Genomic DNA, 17,868 nt, shown 5'->3' with positions numbered 1-17,868 from the left:
TTTAATTTGCCTGGTGTAGAAAACCTTTTCTTAGAGCTGCTTGTACAAGTTTTCCAGTTATACAGAAATCGGCACACTCTGCTATTAGAATGCTTAAACATGTATCTGCATTTACTGTATCCTTATGTGTCCTAGGATTTCTGAAAATTTTTTTTTAATCAAATGGAGTAATGAATAAAATCTAGAGGAGATGATTGCTCATAGGCAGAGGAAAAGTATTTTAAGAGATAGCTGCAAAGTATGAAGTATGTAGTTAAGTACAGCATATAAAAATAGAGGTAGCCACAAATCATGTGATACGCATAAAACTCATAATCTCTTTTAAAACTCTAAATAACCATCCAGAATTAAGTGTGGGTTTTTTGGCTTTATATCTGTATCCCTCATCAGTATCTAATGGACCTCAGCTGGCCTGAAAAACTTAAGTGTTGAGCCTGGTTGGGATAGGAGACCATTAGAAAATGTAAGGGTTGAAGGCTAGGTTCAAAATTGAGAAAATCATTGTGGAATAAAACATTTTTTCCATATGGTTGCCAAGAAAACTATATGCATTCCTGGCTGCAAAGTCATCAGATGTGAAACTCAATTGAAAGGCAACTGTTCCTTTAGTCTTTGCTTAATTTCAGATTCTTTTGCCAAAAAATACTTAATATGTATTCTTAGATATACAGCATTAACTGACCCGCAGATCTGAACTACAGTACTGGGAGCAGTCATTATACTGTTGCTGCTGATTATGGGGCAAATGCCACTTGCCTACTGCTTTTCTAAAATGGACTAAATGTGCAGTATAGAAATCAGGCTATCATGTGGGGTTTCCAACATTGGGACTTGCTGGAATACATTTAAGCTCTCTTTGAAGTACAGTTCAAACAGTCGATATATATTCTGGCAGACAGAAATAATCTCGGATGCACATTGCCTCTCCATTTGCAGCTCTGAGGGATACAATTAAGCTGATTTATGGAAGATGTTTTCTTGAGTTAGTTAGCTAGTTTCTTTTATAAAATTCTCCCTCTGGGCTCAGTGCAGTTCCCTGAATCAAGATGTAAACATTTCCAAACTCTTCAAAGCAATAAACTTATGGGGGGGGGGGGAGCACGGGACTCTTGTTGCCTGCTCAAGTAGAAAAATACATTTCAGCACTTGCTCTTACAGGGGCCCTATGGGTGTGTGTTGTATTAAATCCACACTGCACACTAGAAGAAAAGGCATGCTGGCTGCGACAGCTCCGGAAGTGGGATGACATGGATATTTGTCCACTGGAAGATGGAAACTACAGCAATGAACTTCCCAACATCACTAGTGCACTTACTCAGAGCTCTAGTCACAGGCAAAGTAAGTGTGGCGGAGATAGTTTCACTGTCTATTATGTAACATCTTTCTCTAGTTTCCATAAACAGCTAAAAATAATCTCGTAACATCCCAGTTATGGGTTAATAGAAATCTAGTTCATGGCATAGGACTGTTCTGCATTTCAGCTGGTAGATCAATGAACAAAAGAATGTTGCCTGAAGGCAAGGAAAAGGGATGTACTACTAAAACTCTTGTGTCTGTTTGATTGTTCGTAACCTTCAATTGGGTGAAATGGTGCATCACAGAGCAACATTTTTTGAACCAACCTACTTCAAATTGGCTAATTTACAGAATCCAGGACCTGTGACTCTTGTGGGCAAAACTGGTCAAACTTGGCAGAATTGTGGCTGCTTCAGTGCTGCTGCGCTGCCCTAGTGGCACAGTCAGCTGCAATGATGTGATCATCATTTGCAACACTCCTTGCCAGCTTTTTACAAGGAAAGTCAGTGGGGAAGTTGGCTAGAAGCTGGAAATCACTGCCACCTCTCACTGTTTTTTCGCTGGCCAATGATCATTCTGTTTCTCTGTTTAGGTAAGGGATTATTTTTGAAATGATGACCCAGTGGGGCACGGGTTGCCTAGTTCTTATTAAAATATCCCAACTGAAGGAAAATAGTTTTGATTCAGATTGTCAGAGCTCTATAAAACTTGTCTTCTTCCTAGCTCCCGCCCTCATAATGGGATATTTTAGTGGCCTCTTCCTCTGTTCCTGATTTTCTCTTTAATTCCCTCCCTGTATTCTTTCTCAGTTATCAGTACCAGGCAGTGGATGGACCCTGCTGTAGGTTGTTTTGTTGTTGTTGTTGTTGTTGTTGTTGTTGTAATATTAACTGGAAATTATCCAGTTTAGAAAAGAATTGGTCAGCTTTATCTGTCTCCTCAACTATTTCCCTATGCTGTTTGTGCTGGAAATGCTATAATTTGTATAGTTGGATTTTATAACAATATTTTGTTACAACAATTTTACTAACAATATTCAGCAAAAGCATGATTTGAATGCTTTGCGGTCTCAAATATTCCTGCCCAGCCTTGAATGCCATGAAAGCTGAATACATAAAAATTGCTTCTTATTACTTAATATATAATACATCAGGGGCTAGATTTCACAATCTTTGTATGCAAAGTTCCCAAATCTTGTTGATATTGGGAGAGATATTTTTAACATAACATGGCAACAGCGTTCTTGCCCTGATCTTATATTGTAAATGGCAACAAATCCTGCTAATAGATTTCTTATAGTGACAATAGACCTGGAATGTTGTACAAAGATGTTGATATCCTCCGAGTCTGTCTTTTTAATGCCAAAAGGCTTCTTAAAAATTGTGTGAATAATACAGCACAGCAAAGCACAGCATAGAGTTCCTGTACTAGTGTGTAAAAGAATATAGTGCTTGGTTAGAATGTTAGAACTCTTCCTAGCCCTTCTGTCAGGAATTGAGTTGTACTTTCTTTGCCCTATGTTCAGTTTTAATGTATGTGAGCAGTTTGGTGGTAAACAGGTTCATTATGACCAATTGATTGCCCCAAGCAGGGGAAATAGTTTGGGAAGACCACTCTCTACTTGGATGTTGTATCTGATTAGCCTTGATGGATGTGGGACTGCTTTCAATGGCCATCTGCTGGAAGACTAGTTGGCTTCCTTGTGCAATTGATTGTCTCCTGTGAGAATCTATGCCATGTTGGATGGGGTAGAGGTCTGATCCAGCAGGATGCTGCTTGGGTTTTTATGTTCTTACCTGTTTTTTTCCTTATAGGCTCTTTAACAAGGCCACGGCGCACAGTATTCACTCGTGCCATTGAAGGCTGTGACCTCCACTGGCAGGACAGTCACCTCCAGCGAATAATCAGCAGTGATTTCTACATTTCTCCATCTTACCCCAGGGAGGGTGAGGGCCTTCTTTTCAACTCACAAGGACAACCGTTGTGGCTGGGTAAGCTTCCTGATTCTAGTTGCTGTGCAGGTTGTATTTTTTTTAGAATATTTGTTGAAGAAAAAGCTGTGATCCCTTTAGGACAGAATAATATTCTTGCATTTGTGGATGCTGTCCCTCTCGAAGGAGACCTACTTCACTTACTTGCTTTCCAGAATTTGAGAAGCCTGGCACTTAGTCACTTGCAATACTTAATACTCACAGAGTCTAAGGTAGCCCCTTTTTTCTTTAGATCTATATTGGGATACTGTGTATTGAATTCAGTAATTCAGTATGGAAAGAGTTTGCTGATGTAATTAAATGCAATACACTGTTAACTAGACCAGAAATTCTACTAATAACAAAATAACAAATTGGTTGAAATGAAATGAAAGGCATTAAAACTGAAACCTGTAGCCAAACACTGAAGTTACTAATGATTGTACTGTAATGAGCTTTTCATCTAGATCAATGAAGCTTACTGTGCTAAATTAATCCCCCATCATAACATAACAGATCCAACTCTTTACAGCTTCATTATGAAAGTAAGACCTATGTAGCACAAAATATAGAAATTTGGGGATATAGCAGCCGGTGCATGGGACCTCGGTCAGGTGACAAAAGTTCTTAGCCATCTCTGCATCTTCTTTCTCCTCCTCAATCCTTATTTGGATAGATCATTTGAATTTGCCAAAGACATAAATAAAATGCATTGTCCAATCTTCTTGCTTCTTTTTCTTGGAGCTCCTCCTGGAGGAAATTGAGAGCATTGAGGATTTGTTTTTGATTTGACAGCAACATCTGAATGATATAATGTTAAAAAAAAGGTGTGCATACTGTACTTACAATGAAAAAACTTTTTCGAAAGGGACCCAAGCATTTTCTTTGGGAGCGTTAAAAATATGGAGCAAATCAGCTGAGGATTTGGAGGAAGGCAAGGAAAAGGAATGAAGCTGTCATTAAAGATCCTGGGATCTTATCCTGGGATACCTGACAAAGATATTTTCTTCACAGATTGTCCACTCCTGTGATTTTCTGCCTGCATTCCACATGACAGGGACATTTAGAGAGGAAGAAAGTCTTTGCAGCTTTCCAACCAGTCTGTGTCATCTGTTTCTCTCTAAGTCGTTGTGACTTTGGGGCAGGGGGATGGGATGGACAATAATCAAGAACGGATGAATTTCTATGCCATGCAGTTCTGTTGCCACAGGACATGACGTTCTCTGATAATAATACTATTGGGAATGGCACAGAACGTATACAAAATCATTTCCAGAGAGATATTCTAGAGGTTGAGCAAAAGTTATAAAAGATAGAAGACTACATCAGGTTTCTATTTCATAAAGAGCTTTGAGTAAAGAGGAAGTTTGAAGGATGGAATTGTAACTGTGGCTCAGTTTGAATGCCAAATGTAGTATTGTAAGACTATGGGACCAGGGGAGGTTCAAAACCTACAGAGGCAACTTCCTTTTGCAATAAAATTAGAATGTTAGGAGAAAAGGCTATGCTACGATACAATTGTCCCTTCATTTGCCTTTTTTTTCTGAAAGGGAGAATCTTTTAATATTTTCCTTTAATATAATATACTGTAATCAGGGGAAATATTACCCCTGTGTATTTGGGTTATCTTTTGAAAGGAAAGAGTTGAAATATCTGTTTCATGGATGAACATTTTACCACTATGGGTTTTATTTGGTTTTATTAAAAAACACAAGGTTAGGATAATAGTGGCTTGGCAGATACAAGAGTTGAAATACAGTACGTGAGCTGCATATTACACACATTCAATGCTGCACTATGAAAAAGGCAAAGAGAAAACCAAGCAAGCATTAAAAGGCCTATTTCTACATGTTAGTCATCATTAAGGGGGGTGGGGGAAATGCAACAGAACAGAATATATAAAATAAAGCTTAGCTTTAAATTCCTAGTGTTCATTTGATTCTTCAGCATAGACTGCCTGTATAATTCATTTGTCCCTAATTGAGGCTTAATGACCTTCTATCCTTACATGATGCCACAGAACATGTCCCAACTGCTTGTGCCCGGGTTGATGCCCTACGGTCCCATGGATACCCCAAGGAGGCTCTCCGTCTAACTGTGGCCATAATCAACACGCTGAGACTGCAGCAACAGAGGCAGCTGGAGATATACAAGCATCAGAAGAAAGGTATGAATTAGCTTGTGTTTGTGACTTTGGTACCAATGTTAATTGTTAATTTGGACTTCTTGATACATTATTCTTATGTTGTTTAGAACATAACAGATCCCTGGGTTGCTACCCTGATCGTTCCAAGCAAATTTTAGCCCTAGAGCAATTATTTTTACAACTATCTTTTTAAAAAACAGCTGTCCATTTGAAGTAGGTGTTGCCCATATAAAGGATACTTGCATAAGTGAGTTCTATTGGACTGAGTTGGCCATTGGTCTTTTTGTAAACACAGAATGCATGGAATTTTGCAAACACAGAATACATGGAATAAAACTGAAGCCAACCTTGTTGGAACAACCTTGTCACAATGGAAGAACAGAGAATAAATATAATAAATTGAAAGGAATCCCTATTATCTATCAGAAGTTTTCAGGGGTAGTTTTGAGCATTGTGGTTTGGAAAATGAAGCTAAAGAGGATGCCCCATGTGGCCTTACTGTGGGATTTTTTCTTGTTTTGTGCTGTCCTCTAGAACTATTGCAAAGAGGAGCAACCACCATCACAAACCTGGAAAGCTGGGTAGGACATCCTCTCAATCCGATTGGCTGCTTATTTCTCACTTTGACAGAAGCATGTCGAATAGAGGATGAAAACAGCCTTGATATTTCAGGTATGAGAATGAGAACTTCAGATTGCAAACTTTGAGTTCAAACCAGTTTCTGTTCTTTTTCCCTATGTTCGGTTTAGAACCATCCACAGATTCCTGTTGTTGTTATTGAATGCCTATTTTTTTTGGTCTAAAAACTGTATGTATATGAATAAATGAGAAAAGCCCAGCTCACAATTTTCAATGGAAATTGTCCTGTGAGAAAGGAGATGCAGCCTTCCAATAGCCCTTAGACTTTCGTCAGGTAGCTCTTTAGCTCTAGCTGATAATATGACATCTTTGATGTTTTGCTCTTTGACATCTGCACTTGGCATGGTTGACTTCTCCTGCTAAGCACAGGATATTCCTCAGGAATTGATATCAAATGACGTTCTTTTTGTGAAAAATGCAAAAATCTGTTCCAGAAAATATCCCAGCTACTAGCAAAAGAACTTCACTCTTTTAATTTGTTCATAGTCCAAAGGTTTATGATTCCTATGCAGGGTACTTCAAAAGGTGTGGGACGGAATTAATGGAGCTGTGTAGGTCAGCCCAGCTGCACCAGCATAATTGAGCATATTAGGTGCAGCAAAAACAGCTACTGTGTTGCACTGGGAGTGGATAGTTTGGACCAATAGCTTTAATAGAGCCAACCTGCTTGTGTACCTTGGAAGGCATGATAAGAAATTATAATTACGGTACTATATGGAGTCGGATCCACCTGTCCTCTTAATTCTTTTCTTGGCCATCAGATGCTGGTGAGTCAAAGCCTCCAGTGTATCAGCATGTGCCTGTGGCCAACAATTGCCCTGAGAGTGGGGAATCCTACCTATCTCTGGCTTTGGAAGTGGCACTGATGGGGATGGGGCAGCAACGGGTGATGCCAGAAGGCCTTTATGCACAAGACAAAGTGTGGCGTAATGAGGAACAGATTATTGCCTGCCTGCAAGAGCTGGAGCTTGATGCTGTGTTGGTGCAGACCCTACGCAAGCAGTGCATTCTGCTTCTGGAAGGTGAGAGAACTGAGATGCTGCTGCCAGTCACTCATAAGAGACAAAGATGTGTCCACAATCCAGAATTTTTTTTTTAGTAAATTCCTCTAGTAAATTCCATATCGGAAACCTGGTCAGTGTTCCTTGGTTACAATAGCATATGCCAATGAGATAACGGTATCAAAATACTTTTGAATAGAAGAATTTGATAGTGATACATATTGAAAAAGAGGTTGGGAATATCAGGATTAGATAAAACAGATTACATAGTATTAGCAATTTTAAGAAGAGAATTGAGTTAGTCTTTGATGGTAAAAGATTCAGGAAATCTTTTTCCAACTAACCAGTTTTATTGAGAGAAACAAACTTTTGTGACTTGCAACTCACAAAGTGGCTAGATTTTTGTGGGTAGAATTGGAGTGAGGGGAGCAGGGGGAGAGGAAGACCGGGCGGTGGTGCAGATTCTACGTGAAACAGATTGAAGAACCTTATTAATTAGCAATAGTAATGTGTTAGAAAACCATTGTGTTTGATGAGACGTTCTGAGATTGCCTTTGCTTGATGGTGCTGTTAAAAGTCCAGGTTTTCCAAAACAGCCCTTTTGCGATCTGCAGTGATGTATCCTGGTGAGTTGCAATGTTCTGATATTACTTTGTCCTTGTTTTGAGACTTGATGTTAAATCTGTGTCCATGACTTTGCACAAAGTTTGTCCCATTTGTCCCATATAGTAGCATTCAGAAAGGCATTGCTGGCAGATGATGGTATACACGTGGCATATCACATGGGAGGAAAAGCATATGAAAGGCCTCTAATCTTTTGTGTGTCCTTGTTGGGGCCTGTGACAGTGCTGTTGGCATAGATGTGAGGGCAAAGTAGACCTCTGGGATTGTTGCAGGGGCCAGTTCCCATGTTATCTCTTGTTGAATGTGAGAATCTGATTCAGGTTGAGTGGCTGTCTGCATGCAAGTATAGGCTGGCAGAGAGAAAATTCAGTATCATTGCCCAGAATAAGCTGTAGCTTATTAATAACACATCTGACTGGTTTGAACTGTGAGCTGTGGGTGACAACCAATAGTGCTCTATTGTTCTGTTTCTGTGGTCTGTCTTTTAATATGTCCTCCTGGGAATCGATCTGGCTCTATTGATTTGTCTATTGATCTTGTTCAATGAATAGTTTAGATCCAGTGTCCTGGATTTCTGAGCATTAGTACTACCCAAATATTTTCTTTAATGTGAATTTTTTTATGTATACATTTCCTCATCCCCTGCTTATTTGCTTTTTTCTTTACTGAAACAGGAGCCCTTTGCAATGATTAATGTAGCTTCTTGTCTAGAAGGCTCTGGCAGTTGAATTTAGAAGACAATCCATGTCAATGCTTGTGCTGCTTTAAAATATGCTGCTTCTCCCTCCCCATTCCACTGTGGGCTCTAAAGCCTGTGTATTCATGTGTCTGAAGTTTCCTTTGAAAAGTAGAGGGAATTAATGGATAACTTGATCATTGCCATAGGGATGGAAGGAGAAGAAGACAAGCTGTGCCTTTCTAACCACAACATCTGAGTTGAAAATATCAGAAAGATGAATAGGAGGATCTGGTTTTCAGTTTGATGGCAAGAAGTGGAATATCTCCAAACCATTTGTGTCATAACATTAGAGTTCAAGTCAAAGCTTAGTTGTGGTAGTTGACTTTGGGCCAATCACATACTCTGAGCCCAATCTACCTCATAGGATTGTTATGGGACACTTGGAGGAGAGAGTAGTGGGTGTGCCATTTTGAGCTCTTGATGAAAATAAATCTATTAAATAAATAAGATTGGTTGAAGGAGAGACACTGATGTGCTTCTGTTCTTGCCTAGGTGGTCCCTTTAGTGGCCTTGGCGAAGTCATCCACCGGGAAAGTGTACCTATGCACACTTTTGCAAAGTACCTCTTTTCTGCCTTACTGCCCCATGATGCTGATCTGGCCTACAAGCTGGCATTGCGGTCCATGAGGTTGGTACCCCTCTCTTTTTTTTAACCCCCTTTGTTAAGAAAATCAGGTGAAAGCAACAGTGGGATTTTTTTTTTTTTTTTGTTTACATTTATACCCCGCCCTTCTCCGAAGACTCAGGGCGGCTTACAGTGTATAAGGCAGTGTATAAGGATTTGGTTAACAATGGCAACAGAGACTGCTAAGATTGCTGTCGTTAAGCAATATAGTCACATGATATCATGCTTTATGACATTGCTTAGCAATGGAAATTCCATTCCCAAATATCATCATAACTTGAGGACTACCTATATAAACATGTAAAGGAGTGGCTCTAAAGTGCATAAGATAGGCAGCAAGAAATTACACATGCACTCCCTTCCCTAAGCAGAACTAGATAACTGCAGGGCAGATCAGGTTTTGCTCTGACATAAACCATAAGAAATGTGTATGTCTAAAGTTTTATTTTTCTTTACAAGTATTTAAATCCCTTCTTAATTTTCTAGTGGCCTTTCCAATTTGTTCAAGACTAATTTGTAACCATATGATGCAGAAAGCCTTTGAAAGGTTTACCACATCATTCTCCCCTGACATGCCACAAGAAGACAATACAGAGAGGATTTAATATGATTACCAGCAGGTACAATATCCTTCTATTGACCTATTGACCTTGTGGCTTTGTTCTTCCTAGGCTGCCGGTTTTGGAGACAACTCCCTCAGGTGATGTCACACATCCTCACCACATTGTTTCAGTGGTCCCTAGCAGGTATCCCCGTTGGTTTACTCTGGGGCACTTGGAATCACAACAGTGTGAACTTGCTTCCACTATGCTGACAGCAGCCAAAGGTGGGTGAAGGATTCCTAATACAACTGTACATAGTTCACTAGAGATCCAGGTGAAATATTCACTAGCTAGTCAAGAGAAATTTAATAGAAAGTCAATTTGTATGTCAGGGAGACATTGCTGACTACTAGAATAGTAGACACAGTCATTTCATTACAAAGAAAGAATTACAGCAGTTACTTTCTCAATAAATTTTTGGATACAGCAGCTGCTTTCACTTTCAAGAACTTCTGCCAATCTGGACAAGAATGTTCTGACACTGAGACATTTTTGATGCCTGCGAAGTGAAAAGAGGTGCTGATGTGCACGAGCAACTGGGAACATCTATTGTATGCAGCTAGTGGGCCTACTCACAAAAGCAATTTGCACACTCCAATGCAGCCTTTATGATTAGTACCAGCAAGCTGCAGACTATTTCCTGCTGGGCTGTATGGAAACTCCTGGACAAGATAATTCTTTCTCACTTTATCAACAAAGACAAATTGCATTTGTTGATGTGAGCCCACCTGTCTATATTAGGAGGAAGGGATTCTTACCTGACTGATGGTGGGACTCCCAGAAATCCAAAACTCCCCAAAACCAAAATTAAGTTACACCTAGGATTCCCATCTCATATATTGCAGTGTAGGTATGGTTCTATGCTGCACGTAGGAGAGTTGCTAATACTGGAATGATGGGTCCCATGGCCCTCATGCAGCCCACCAAAGACATTAATCTGGCCTGCGCAGGACCATGAGGTTGCCCCACCCACATCTCCCCATCTCCCCTTCAACAGAGTGTAGGACTTGCCTTCGGGAGCCCTGCAGGCTGGAACTGAAAGGTAAGCCCAACAATGTTGGCCTGCAGAATGCTTCTGGAGGAGGGAGGTGAGTGAAAGGAGGCCAAAAAAATGGGTGAAAACGGCCCATTTTTGGCCAAAAAATGAGCCATTATTGCCTCATTTTAACTTGCAGAATGCTTCTGGAGGTGGGTTGGTGGTGAAGGGAGGCTGAAAAAGAACCAAAAATGGCCCATTTTTGGCCAAAAAGTGAGCCGTTTTGGCCTGTTTTTGGCCTACAGAATGCTTCTGGAGGTGTGGGGGGGTGAAAAGCGGGGCACACAGATGCCCCAGGAGGCCAAAAAAAATGGACAAAAATGGCCATTTTCATCTCCCCCGCCTCCAGAAGATAGAGATAGAGAGACAGACAGACAGACAGACAGACAGACAGAGGGAGAGAGAGAGAAAGAGCAAGAGAGAAAGAGAGAGGGAGATAGACAATAAAGAGAGAGAGAGTCAGGGAGAGAGAGAGAGGAAGAGAGAGGTGGAGAGAAAGAGAGAGACTGGGAGAGTGAGAGAAAGAAAGGGAGAGAGAGAGGAAGGAGAGAGAAAGAGACAGAAAGAAAGAGAGAAGGAGGGAGGGGGAGAAGGAAAGAGAGAAGGAAAGAGAAAGAGAGAGGAGAGAGAAGGAAAGAGAGAGAAAGAAGGGAGAGAGAGAAACAGAAAGAGAGAGGGGGAGAGGGGGAGAAGGAAAGAGAGAGAGAGGAGAGAGAAGGAAAGAGAGAGAAAGAGAGAGAGAGGAAGAGTGACAAAGAGAGAGTGAGAGAGAGAGTGAGAGAGAGATATTTCTCAAGCTTCTTGAGGCTGAGAAGAATTGCTGCAAAACCGAGTTTCCTGAAGTGGACCACTAGACTCCTAAACAACTGAAAAAATGATCTAGTAAAAAGAAAAGACAACCAAAAGAGCAACATACAAACAAAAGCAAATAAAACACCCCCAGGAGCAAAATAAATTAAAGTTTAATTTCTGTGCATTGTTCAATGGATTGTTAAATTGGTCACACCCACCTAGTCACATGCCCACCTAGTTGTCGTGTCCTACTCCTCCGCTGACGGCCGGGTCAGGGAAATCCGAATCAGGCATGCCTCTGCAGCTCTGCCAAAGTCCTAGCAAAGTTCTCAGGGCAGGCAGGAGACCAGAAAGTGACTTCAGCAAGATATGTTTAGACTTTGCCTGACTCAGAGAATGCCAGAAAGCAGGTCCTTTATATAGGCCATGGGGTGTGGCTCCATGACTCAGCACTTATCCAGGCCTGCCCCTCCCTTCCTTTTGTTGTCTCCGTCTATCAAGTCTTCTGACGCGAGGGTCACTCCAGTCTGCAGCTGTTGGCAATTGACCTCCCTCAGGCTCACATGCTGTGGAGGGGGGGGGGGTCTAGTTGCTCCGTTTGCCTGGGCATGGAGCCAGAGCTGGGGGCTGGAGATACTTCCTCCTCTTCAGCCTGTCTGGGCATGGAGCCAGGGCTGGGGCCAGGAGGCATATAGGACATTCCTCCATGTTCAGAAGCAGATAAGAAGGCCCCGGCTGTGGTGAGCTCGGACGAGACACAACACTAGTCATGCCCACCTAGTGACATGCCCACCTAGCCACACATACCTAGCCAATCCGACCGACCCCCCCCCAAAGTCTGAGGGACCATGAATTGGTCCCGTTTAAAACATCCGAGGACCCCTGGGCTAATGGGACAAACTACCTTTGTGTGACTTGCTTCCATGTGTCCCCTTTTCAGGCAGTTATTTTTCCTAGTTAACTATTGAGGAAAGTTTTGAGACACTTTCTTTGGTTTGATTTCTGTATAAGAGCTATAGATCTAATGCGATTCCCATTTACATAGGGTTCATCGGTTTCTGGCCCCGGTTCTTTTCCTGAACGGTGCTTAATATTTGGCCAGATGTTATGTGAGATACAGTTCTCAAACAAACCAGAGCAAATCATGCTCATTAGCTATAGATTTGCTGAACTATACTAGGACCCAATTGCTCTTTGTCTCATTTTCCTTTGAGTGGTTTTTAGCTCTCACCGCTGTTTTGCTTTCTGAATGACACTCTTGACCAGGGGTCTCCAACCTTGGCAACTTTAAGCCTGGAGGACTTCAACGCCCAGAATTCCCCAGCCAGCTTTGCTGGCTAGGGAATTCTGGCCGTTGAAGTCCTCCAGGCTTAAAGTTGCCACAGTTGGAGACCCCTGCTCTTGACAATGTTTTACACTCTAACCACTTTTGACAGCAGTTTTGGTTCAGATCTTATGATCCACCTAGCAAGACAGATGGACATTTAGCTACTTGAGGTGAATAAAAGGCCAGGAAATTAAAGCTTTGGGCTTCAGAGACCAAAGACATCTTCAAACCTATTCCAAATAGAAAATATTTTTATCTGTAGTTGAATTGTTAAAAATATGTTTGGCTGCTGTAGATTTAAAAGTGAAACTTTTACTTGTGTTTTGACTTTTATAGTGCAATATATTACTGGCATATTTTTGTCGGGTAATTTATGAGTGCCGTGAAGATTACAGATGATTCACATTGAGTTGCAGCCTTTTATTTCTGTGCTATATCTGTGCTTATTTCTCTACTTGGATCTAGAAACAGGCAATATGCAGATTTGACACTGAATCCCTTGGTATTATTTGCTTGAGGTGAGAAAGGCTAAGTGGAAAGACACTGATGGATCTGAGAAGAAATCTATAGCTGAATATTTGAGCCCTCAAACTGATTTCTCTCTAGCAGGATATACAAAATAAGAATACTACTAAAGTTTACCCAGTTTACATAGGAAGATACTACTATTATAGAAAGGTTTATTGTGCACGTAACCAACAAATGGATAAACTTCCTTATATTGCAGGTGACATGCTGCGTCTACGGACTGTCTTAGAAGCAATTCAGAAGAACATCCACTCCTCTTCCTTGATCTTCAAACTGGCTCAGGATGCTTTTAAGATTGCCACACCTGCTGATAGTAATGCTGATACAACACTACTTAATGTGGCACTGGAGTTGGGGCTACAAGTAAGGACATTCATAATCATCAGGAAAAATGAATAATTTCCAAATCTTTATAGTAAGTTGGAAGCCTACCTTGAAGATTAATGAAATCCCATGTTAGCCAAAGAAAAAGTCTGCTGTGTTGTGATCTTAAGTGCTAATTCTGCTCTCTTACAGGATTTCAGGCATACTGGCCATTTAAATCAGGGGTCCCAAATCCCTGGGCTAGGGCCCAGTACTGGGCCACAGTCCATTTTGGAACCAGGCTGCACAAGCGGCAGGCAATCATGTGCAAAGCTCCATTTGTACAAGCAGTGTGCATGCATCCCTACTGCTTGTGCAAATGGAGCTGCCATGTGCGCCTGCCACTCACACAGAACCATCCACCCACCCACCACCGGAAACATTGGGGACCCCTGATTTGAATAATTAAACAACGACACTTGCATTTCTCAACTGAATAATTCAGAACGGGACATTATGCTTCCCGCGTGGCCTCCAATCTGGGCAGTTTATGAAGCTAATAGCCAGACCTGTTAATCTCCGAAACAGCTTGAAACAACTTAAGTTGTTATGATATGCTGATCTAGGGGAATGCAACTGTTGCTTTGGATATCATTGGTGGGTGGAAAAAAAATTTTCTACTCATTTCTACCATTGCAGGTGATGCGCATGACCTTATCAACATTGAACTGGAGACGGAGGGAGATGGTGCGATGGCTGGTGACCTGTGCTACAGAAGTTGGTAGGTATTTTCACGAACCCATACTTAAAATGAAGACTGCAGTCTGGAGTGGGCCTAATTCAGCCTTTCCCAACATTGACTCGAGTTTCTGGGAGCTATAATTCCCCAAACATTAGGAAGGTGTAGTATGTTCTGCTCACCTAAAAGATATTAAGATGCTATTGGGCACCAGAGCCAAATCTGGATGACAACTAATATCCAAATTCATGACAAAAGATAAGTGATTTCTAATTCAAATAGTCTATTTCTCCCAAAATTGACTCCCTCAGTAGCAAATATTGAAGGATTTAATTGTAAGGAAAACACACCGAATGAAGATAGGATAAGATAGATGACGTTTTCCAACTGAATTCAGTAACTCAAATTACAGCAGTTTTTTTAATCTTTTCACAATGGAACTCAAACATTCATTGTATAAAAAAAAAAGAGAGGCCATCTCCTACAAGTTAGTGCTGAACTAGACTGCTACTTTCAAAACAGTGAGAGACAAAAATATAATTGATTGCAATATTGGTCTCCTGACCGAATTATGGCCTTAGTGCAGGGGTGTCCAAACTTGGTCCCTTTAAGACTTGTGGACTTCAACTCTCAGAGTCCCTCAGCCAGCAAAGCTGGCTGAGGAACTCTGGGAATTGAAGTCCACAAGTCTTAAAGGGACCAAGTTTGGACACCCCTGCCTTAGTGCTATAGGTCCAATCTGATGAAAAATACAATGATTGCTCAGTTTACTAACTACCAATGCAGGTACCTTGCTAGTTCTTCCCTACTGGCTGCAGTTTGTGATTCTTTCTTGCAGGTGTCCGGGCCCTGGTCAGCATCTTGCAGAGTTGGTATTCACTCTTTACCCCTACTGAAGCAACTAGCATAGTAGCAGCAACAGTGATGTCCCACAGTACCATCCTCCGCCTCAGCTTGGACTATCCACAGCGAGAAGAACTGGCTAGTTGTGCTCGCACGCTGGCCCTGCAGTGTGCCATGAAGGATCCGCAAAACTGTGCGCTCTCGGCTCTTACCCTCTGCGAGAAGGACCACATTGCTTTTGAGACTGCTTACCAAATTGTTATAGACGCTGCATCCACTGGCATGACTTATTCCCAACTCTTCACCATTGCACGGTACATGGAGCACCGCGGGTACCCATTACGGGCCTTCAAGCTGGCCTCGCTTGCCATGACACACCTCAACCTAGCCTATAACCAGGACACACACCCTGCCATCAATGATGTGCTTTGGGCATGTGCACTCAGCCATTCCCTTGGTAAGAATGAGCTGGCCGCTATTATTCCATTAGTAGTGAAGAGCGTGCACTGTGCCACAGTGTTATCGGACATTCTGCGCCGCTGCACCATGACGGCGCCAGGCCTTGCTGGCATCCCTGGCCGCAGGAACTCTGGGAAACTGATGTCAACGGACAAAGCACCTTTGCGCCAACTGCTGGATGCTACAATAAGCGCTTACATCAATACCACACACTCCCGTCTTACCCACATCAGCCCACGGCATTATGGGGAGTTTATTGAGTTTCTGAGCAAAGCTCGGGAGACTTTCCTGCTTGCTCAGGACGGCCACATTCAGTTTGCGCAGTTCATAGACAACCTTAAGCAGATCTATAAGGGCAAGAAAAAGCTTATGTTGCTAGTGCGAGAACGATTTGGTTGAACTTCTGCGTTAGGAGAAAAAGGGAAGAAGAAACCCCGATCGTTGTTGGTGGAATCATGCTTATCAGGCAAGACTAACTGTAGTGTTCATCGTAGAAAAATCTCCCAATTCTTTTGAGGAACATATACCAAAAGTAGCATGACAGGAAGAGTTTGCTTCCCAATGACCACTTACTTGCAAACACTTCAGCAATACCAAAAGGCTAACTAGGAAACTGAATACCTCTTTCCCAAGCAGCATGGTGGATGGAGGCAGAAAAGCAGCCAATATGGAAGCACATTACTCAGCCTCTTGCGCTGCCATCTGTGTTCTCAGCTGGCGGGTTTTGAGATGTCCATCCTGCCATAACTGGCATCACCATTTAGTGCAGCCTTCTCCAACCTGGTACCCTCCAGATTTGCCAGACTTCAAACTATTTGCTTGGCTGGGGAATAGGATGAGTTGACTCCAGAGTAACTGGGGCGAGGGAAGGAGGGGAATAGGCTGGGGGGGTGGTTGGTTTAGTATGTGTGCAAGTGCGTGCGTATGAAAATCCTTAATTAAAAAAACCTAAAGTTTAACGGTTCTCAGGGATTGCTTTACTAAAAGTAACAGAAGCATTTATGATACTGTAAATACAATAGTATATGTGTCCATTATTAAATTGTAAAGTTCAAATTATTTATAATTATTCTTTTTGTTTTGTTTTGTTTTTGTTTGTTGGGGGATACTTGAAATGTGTTGTGGGCTGGGCTAAGCATTTCCAAACCTGAGAAATATGAACATTTCTCAGGTTTTATCCCAGCATTGTTGGCAAAAAAAAATAAAAATGGATGGGGTAAACAAGCTATAAACAATAGCTTGATCAGACCTACCACAACACACAACCTTGGAAGAGAGGAGACCAAGGTGGCAACCACAAAGCCAGATACACCTCAACATTTCAAGGCCATCAGGGTGTGGACTTGGCCCGCTGGCTATAAGCCACAGCACATTACTTGACTCTGCTATTTCGTACCATGGTTCCAAATATGGGATACAAAATGATTCCAGGAAGCTGGAACAAATCTGTGAGCCAGTTGAGCCCTTAGTGTAAAATGCTCTATTTTTGGCCTTTCTCCAAATGCAAATGAATTGATTTGTATTACTCTGTGAAATTAACACATAGAATTCTATTCTCTGTGAATAGAAAAGGTTCTATTTTTATTTTTTGTCATCTGAGGAGCAGGAGCAATTAGTCTGCCTATGTGTCTTTATTTTGAATTTTATTTCAAAACTACTGACTTTGCTGGCCTCTGCTTAGGTTGGTGCCTTCTTGAGGACAGCTTTCTGCCATAGTTTCTGCTACTTTATCTCCTACTACTGCTTTGCATCCATCTGAATGTTTATTCGGTCCAATGAAATGGAGTGTAGCAGAAGCAAAATAGATTTCTCCCTTTTCTAAATGTCTTTGTGTTCCCCTGTTCCAGTGCATCTTAGTTCTAAAAGGGGCAGGGAGGGAATGGATGGGGCAGGGGTTAAGATGAAGCGTAGTTTAGGAAATGTGGATTAAAATTATGTACTGTCTGAATCCAATTTTTTTGGGTTGTTTTTTTTTTTAAATCCCGAGAATCTGGTTCGAAGACCAGACAAGCCCTACTCACCCAGTATTTGTTGCCATAAAAGTATCATTCTTCTGTCTCTTTATTTTGTATGTACAACTTCTTGATCTGATGTTTAATAAAAAAAAAAAGGAAGACTTCGTTGTATCACTCCAGCCCTTTTGGTATTAGTCCATTAATGCTGCCAATCAGAAATCATAAAAAAGATACCCATTCAAAG

The 17,868-nt window shown here is 41.6% G+C and overlaps 1 protein-coding gene across 2 annotated transcripts in view; it reads left to right on the top strand.

Moving 5' to 3' along the window:
- The window catches only part of ZSWIM5 (zinc finger SWIM-type containing 5), a 152,425-nt gene extending 135,353 nt beyond the window's left edge, over positions 1 to 17,072 (top strand). The window contains exons 5-14 of one of the 2 annotated variants that reach the window (XM_058175241.1): positions 1,159 to 1,338; positions 3,111 to 3,287; positions 5,287 to 5,433; positions 5,947 to 6,084; positions 6,813 to 7,073; positions 8,908 to 9,043; positions 9,712 to 9,866; positions 13,525 to 13,688; positions 14,328 to 14,409; positions 15,206 to 17,072. In XM_058175241.1, coding sequence (XP_058031224.1) covers positions 1,159 to 1,338; positions 3,111 to 3,287; positions 5,287 to 5,433; positions 5,947 to 6,084; positions 6,813 to 7,073; positions 8,908 to 9,043; positions 9,712 to 9,866; positions 13,525 to 13,688; positions 14,328 to 14,409; positions 15,206 to 16,068 — 2,303 coding nt within the window. In that variant the 3' untranslated portion in view covers positions 16,069 to 17,072. The remainder of the gene's footprint in view (positions 1 to 1,158; positions 1,339 to 3,110; positions 3,288 to 5,286; positions 5,434 to 5,946; positions 6,085 to 6,812; positions 7,074 to 8,907; positions 9,044 to 9,711; positions 9,867 to 13,524; positions 13,689 to 14,327; positions 14,410 to 15,205) is intronic. The other variant, XM_058175242.1, reaches the window with a different exon arrangement.
- Positions 17,073 to 17,868: the final 796 nt, after the last annotated feature.

Source organism: Ahaetulla prasina, chromosome 3 (assembly GCF_028640845.1).
Source record: "Ahaetulla prasina isolate Xishuangbanna chromosome 3, ASM2864084v1, whole genome shotgun sequence".
In the NCBI taxonomy this organism is placed as follows: Eukaryota; Metazoa; Chordata; class Lepidosauria; order Squamata; family Colubridae; genus Ahaetulla; species Ahaetulla prasina.
This window is presented reverse-complemented; position numbering and strand designations above follow the sequence as displayed.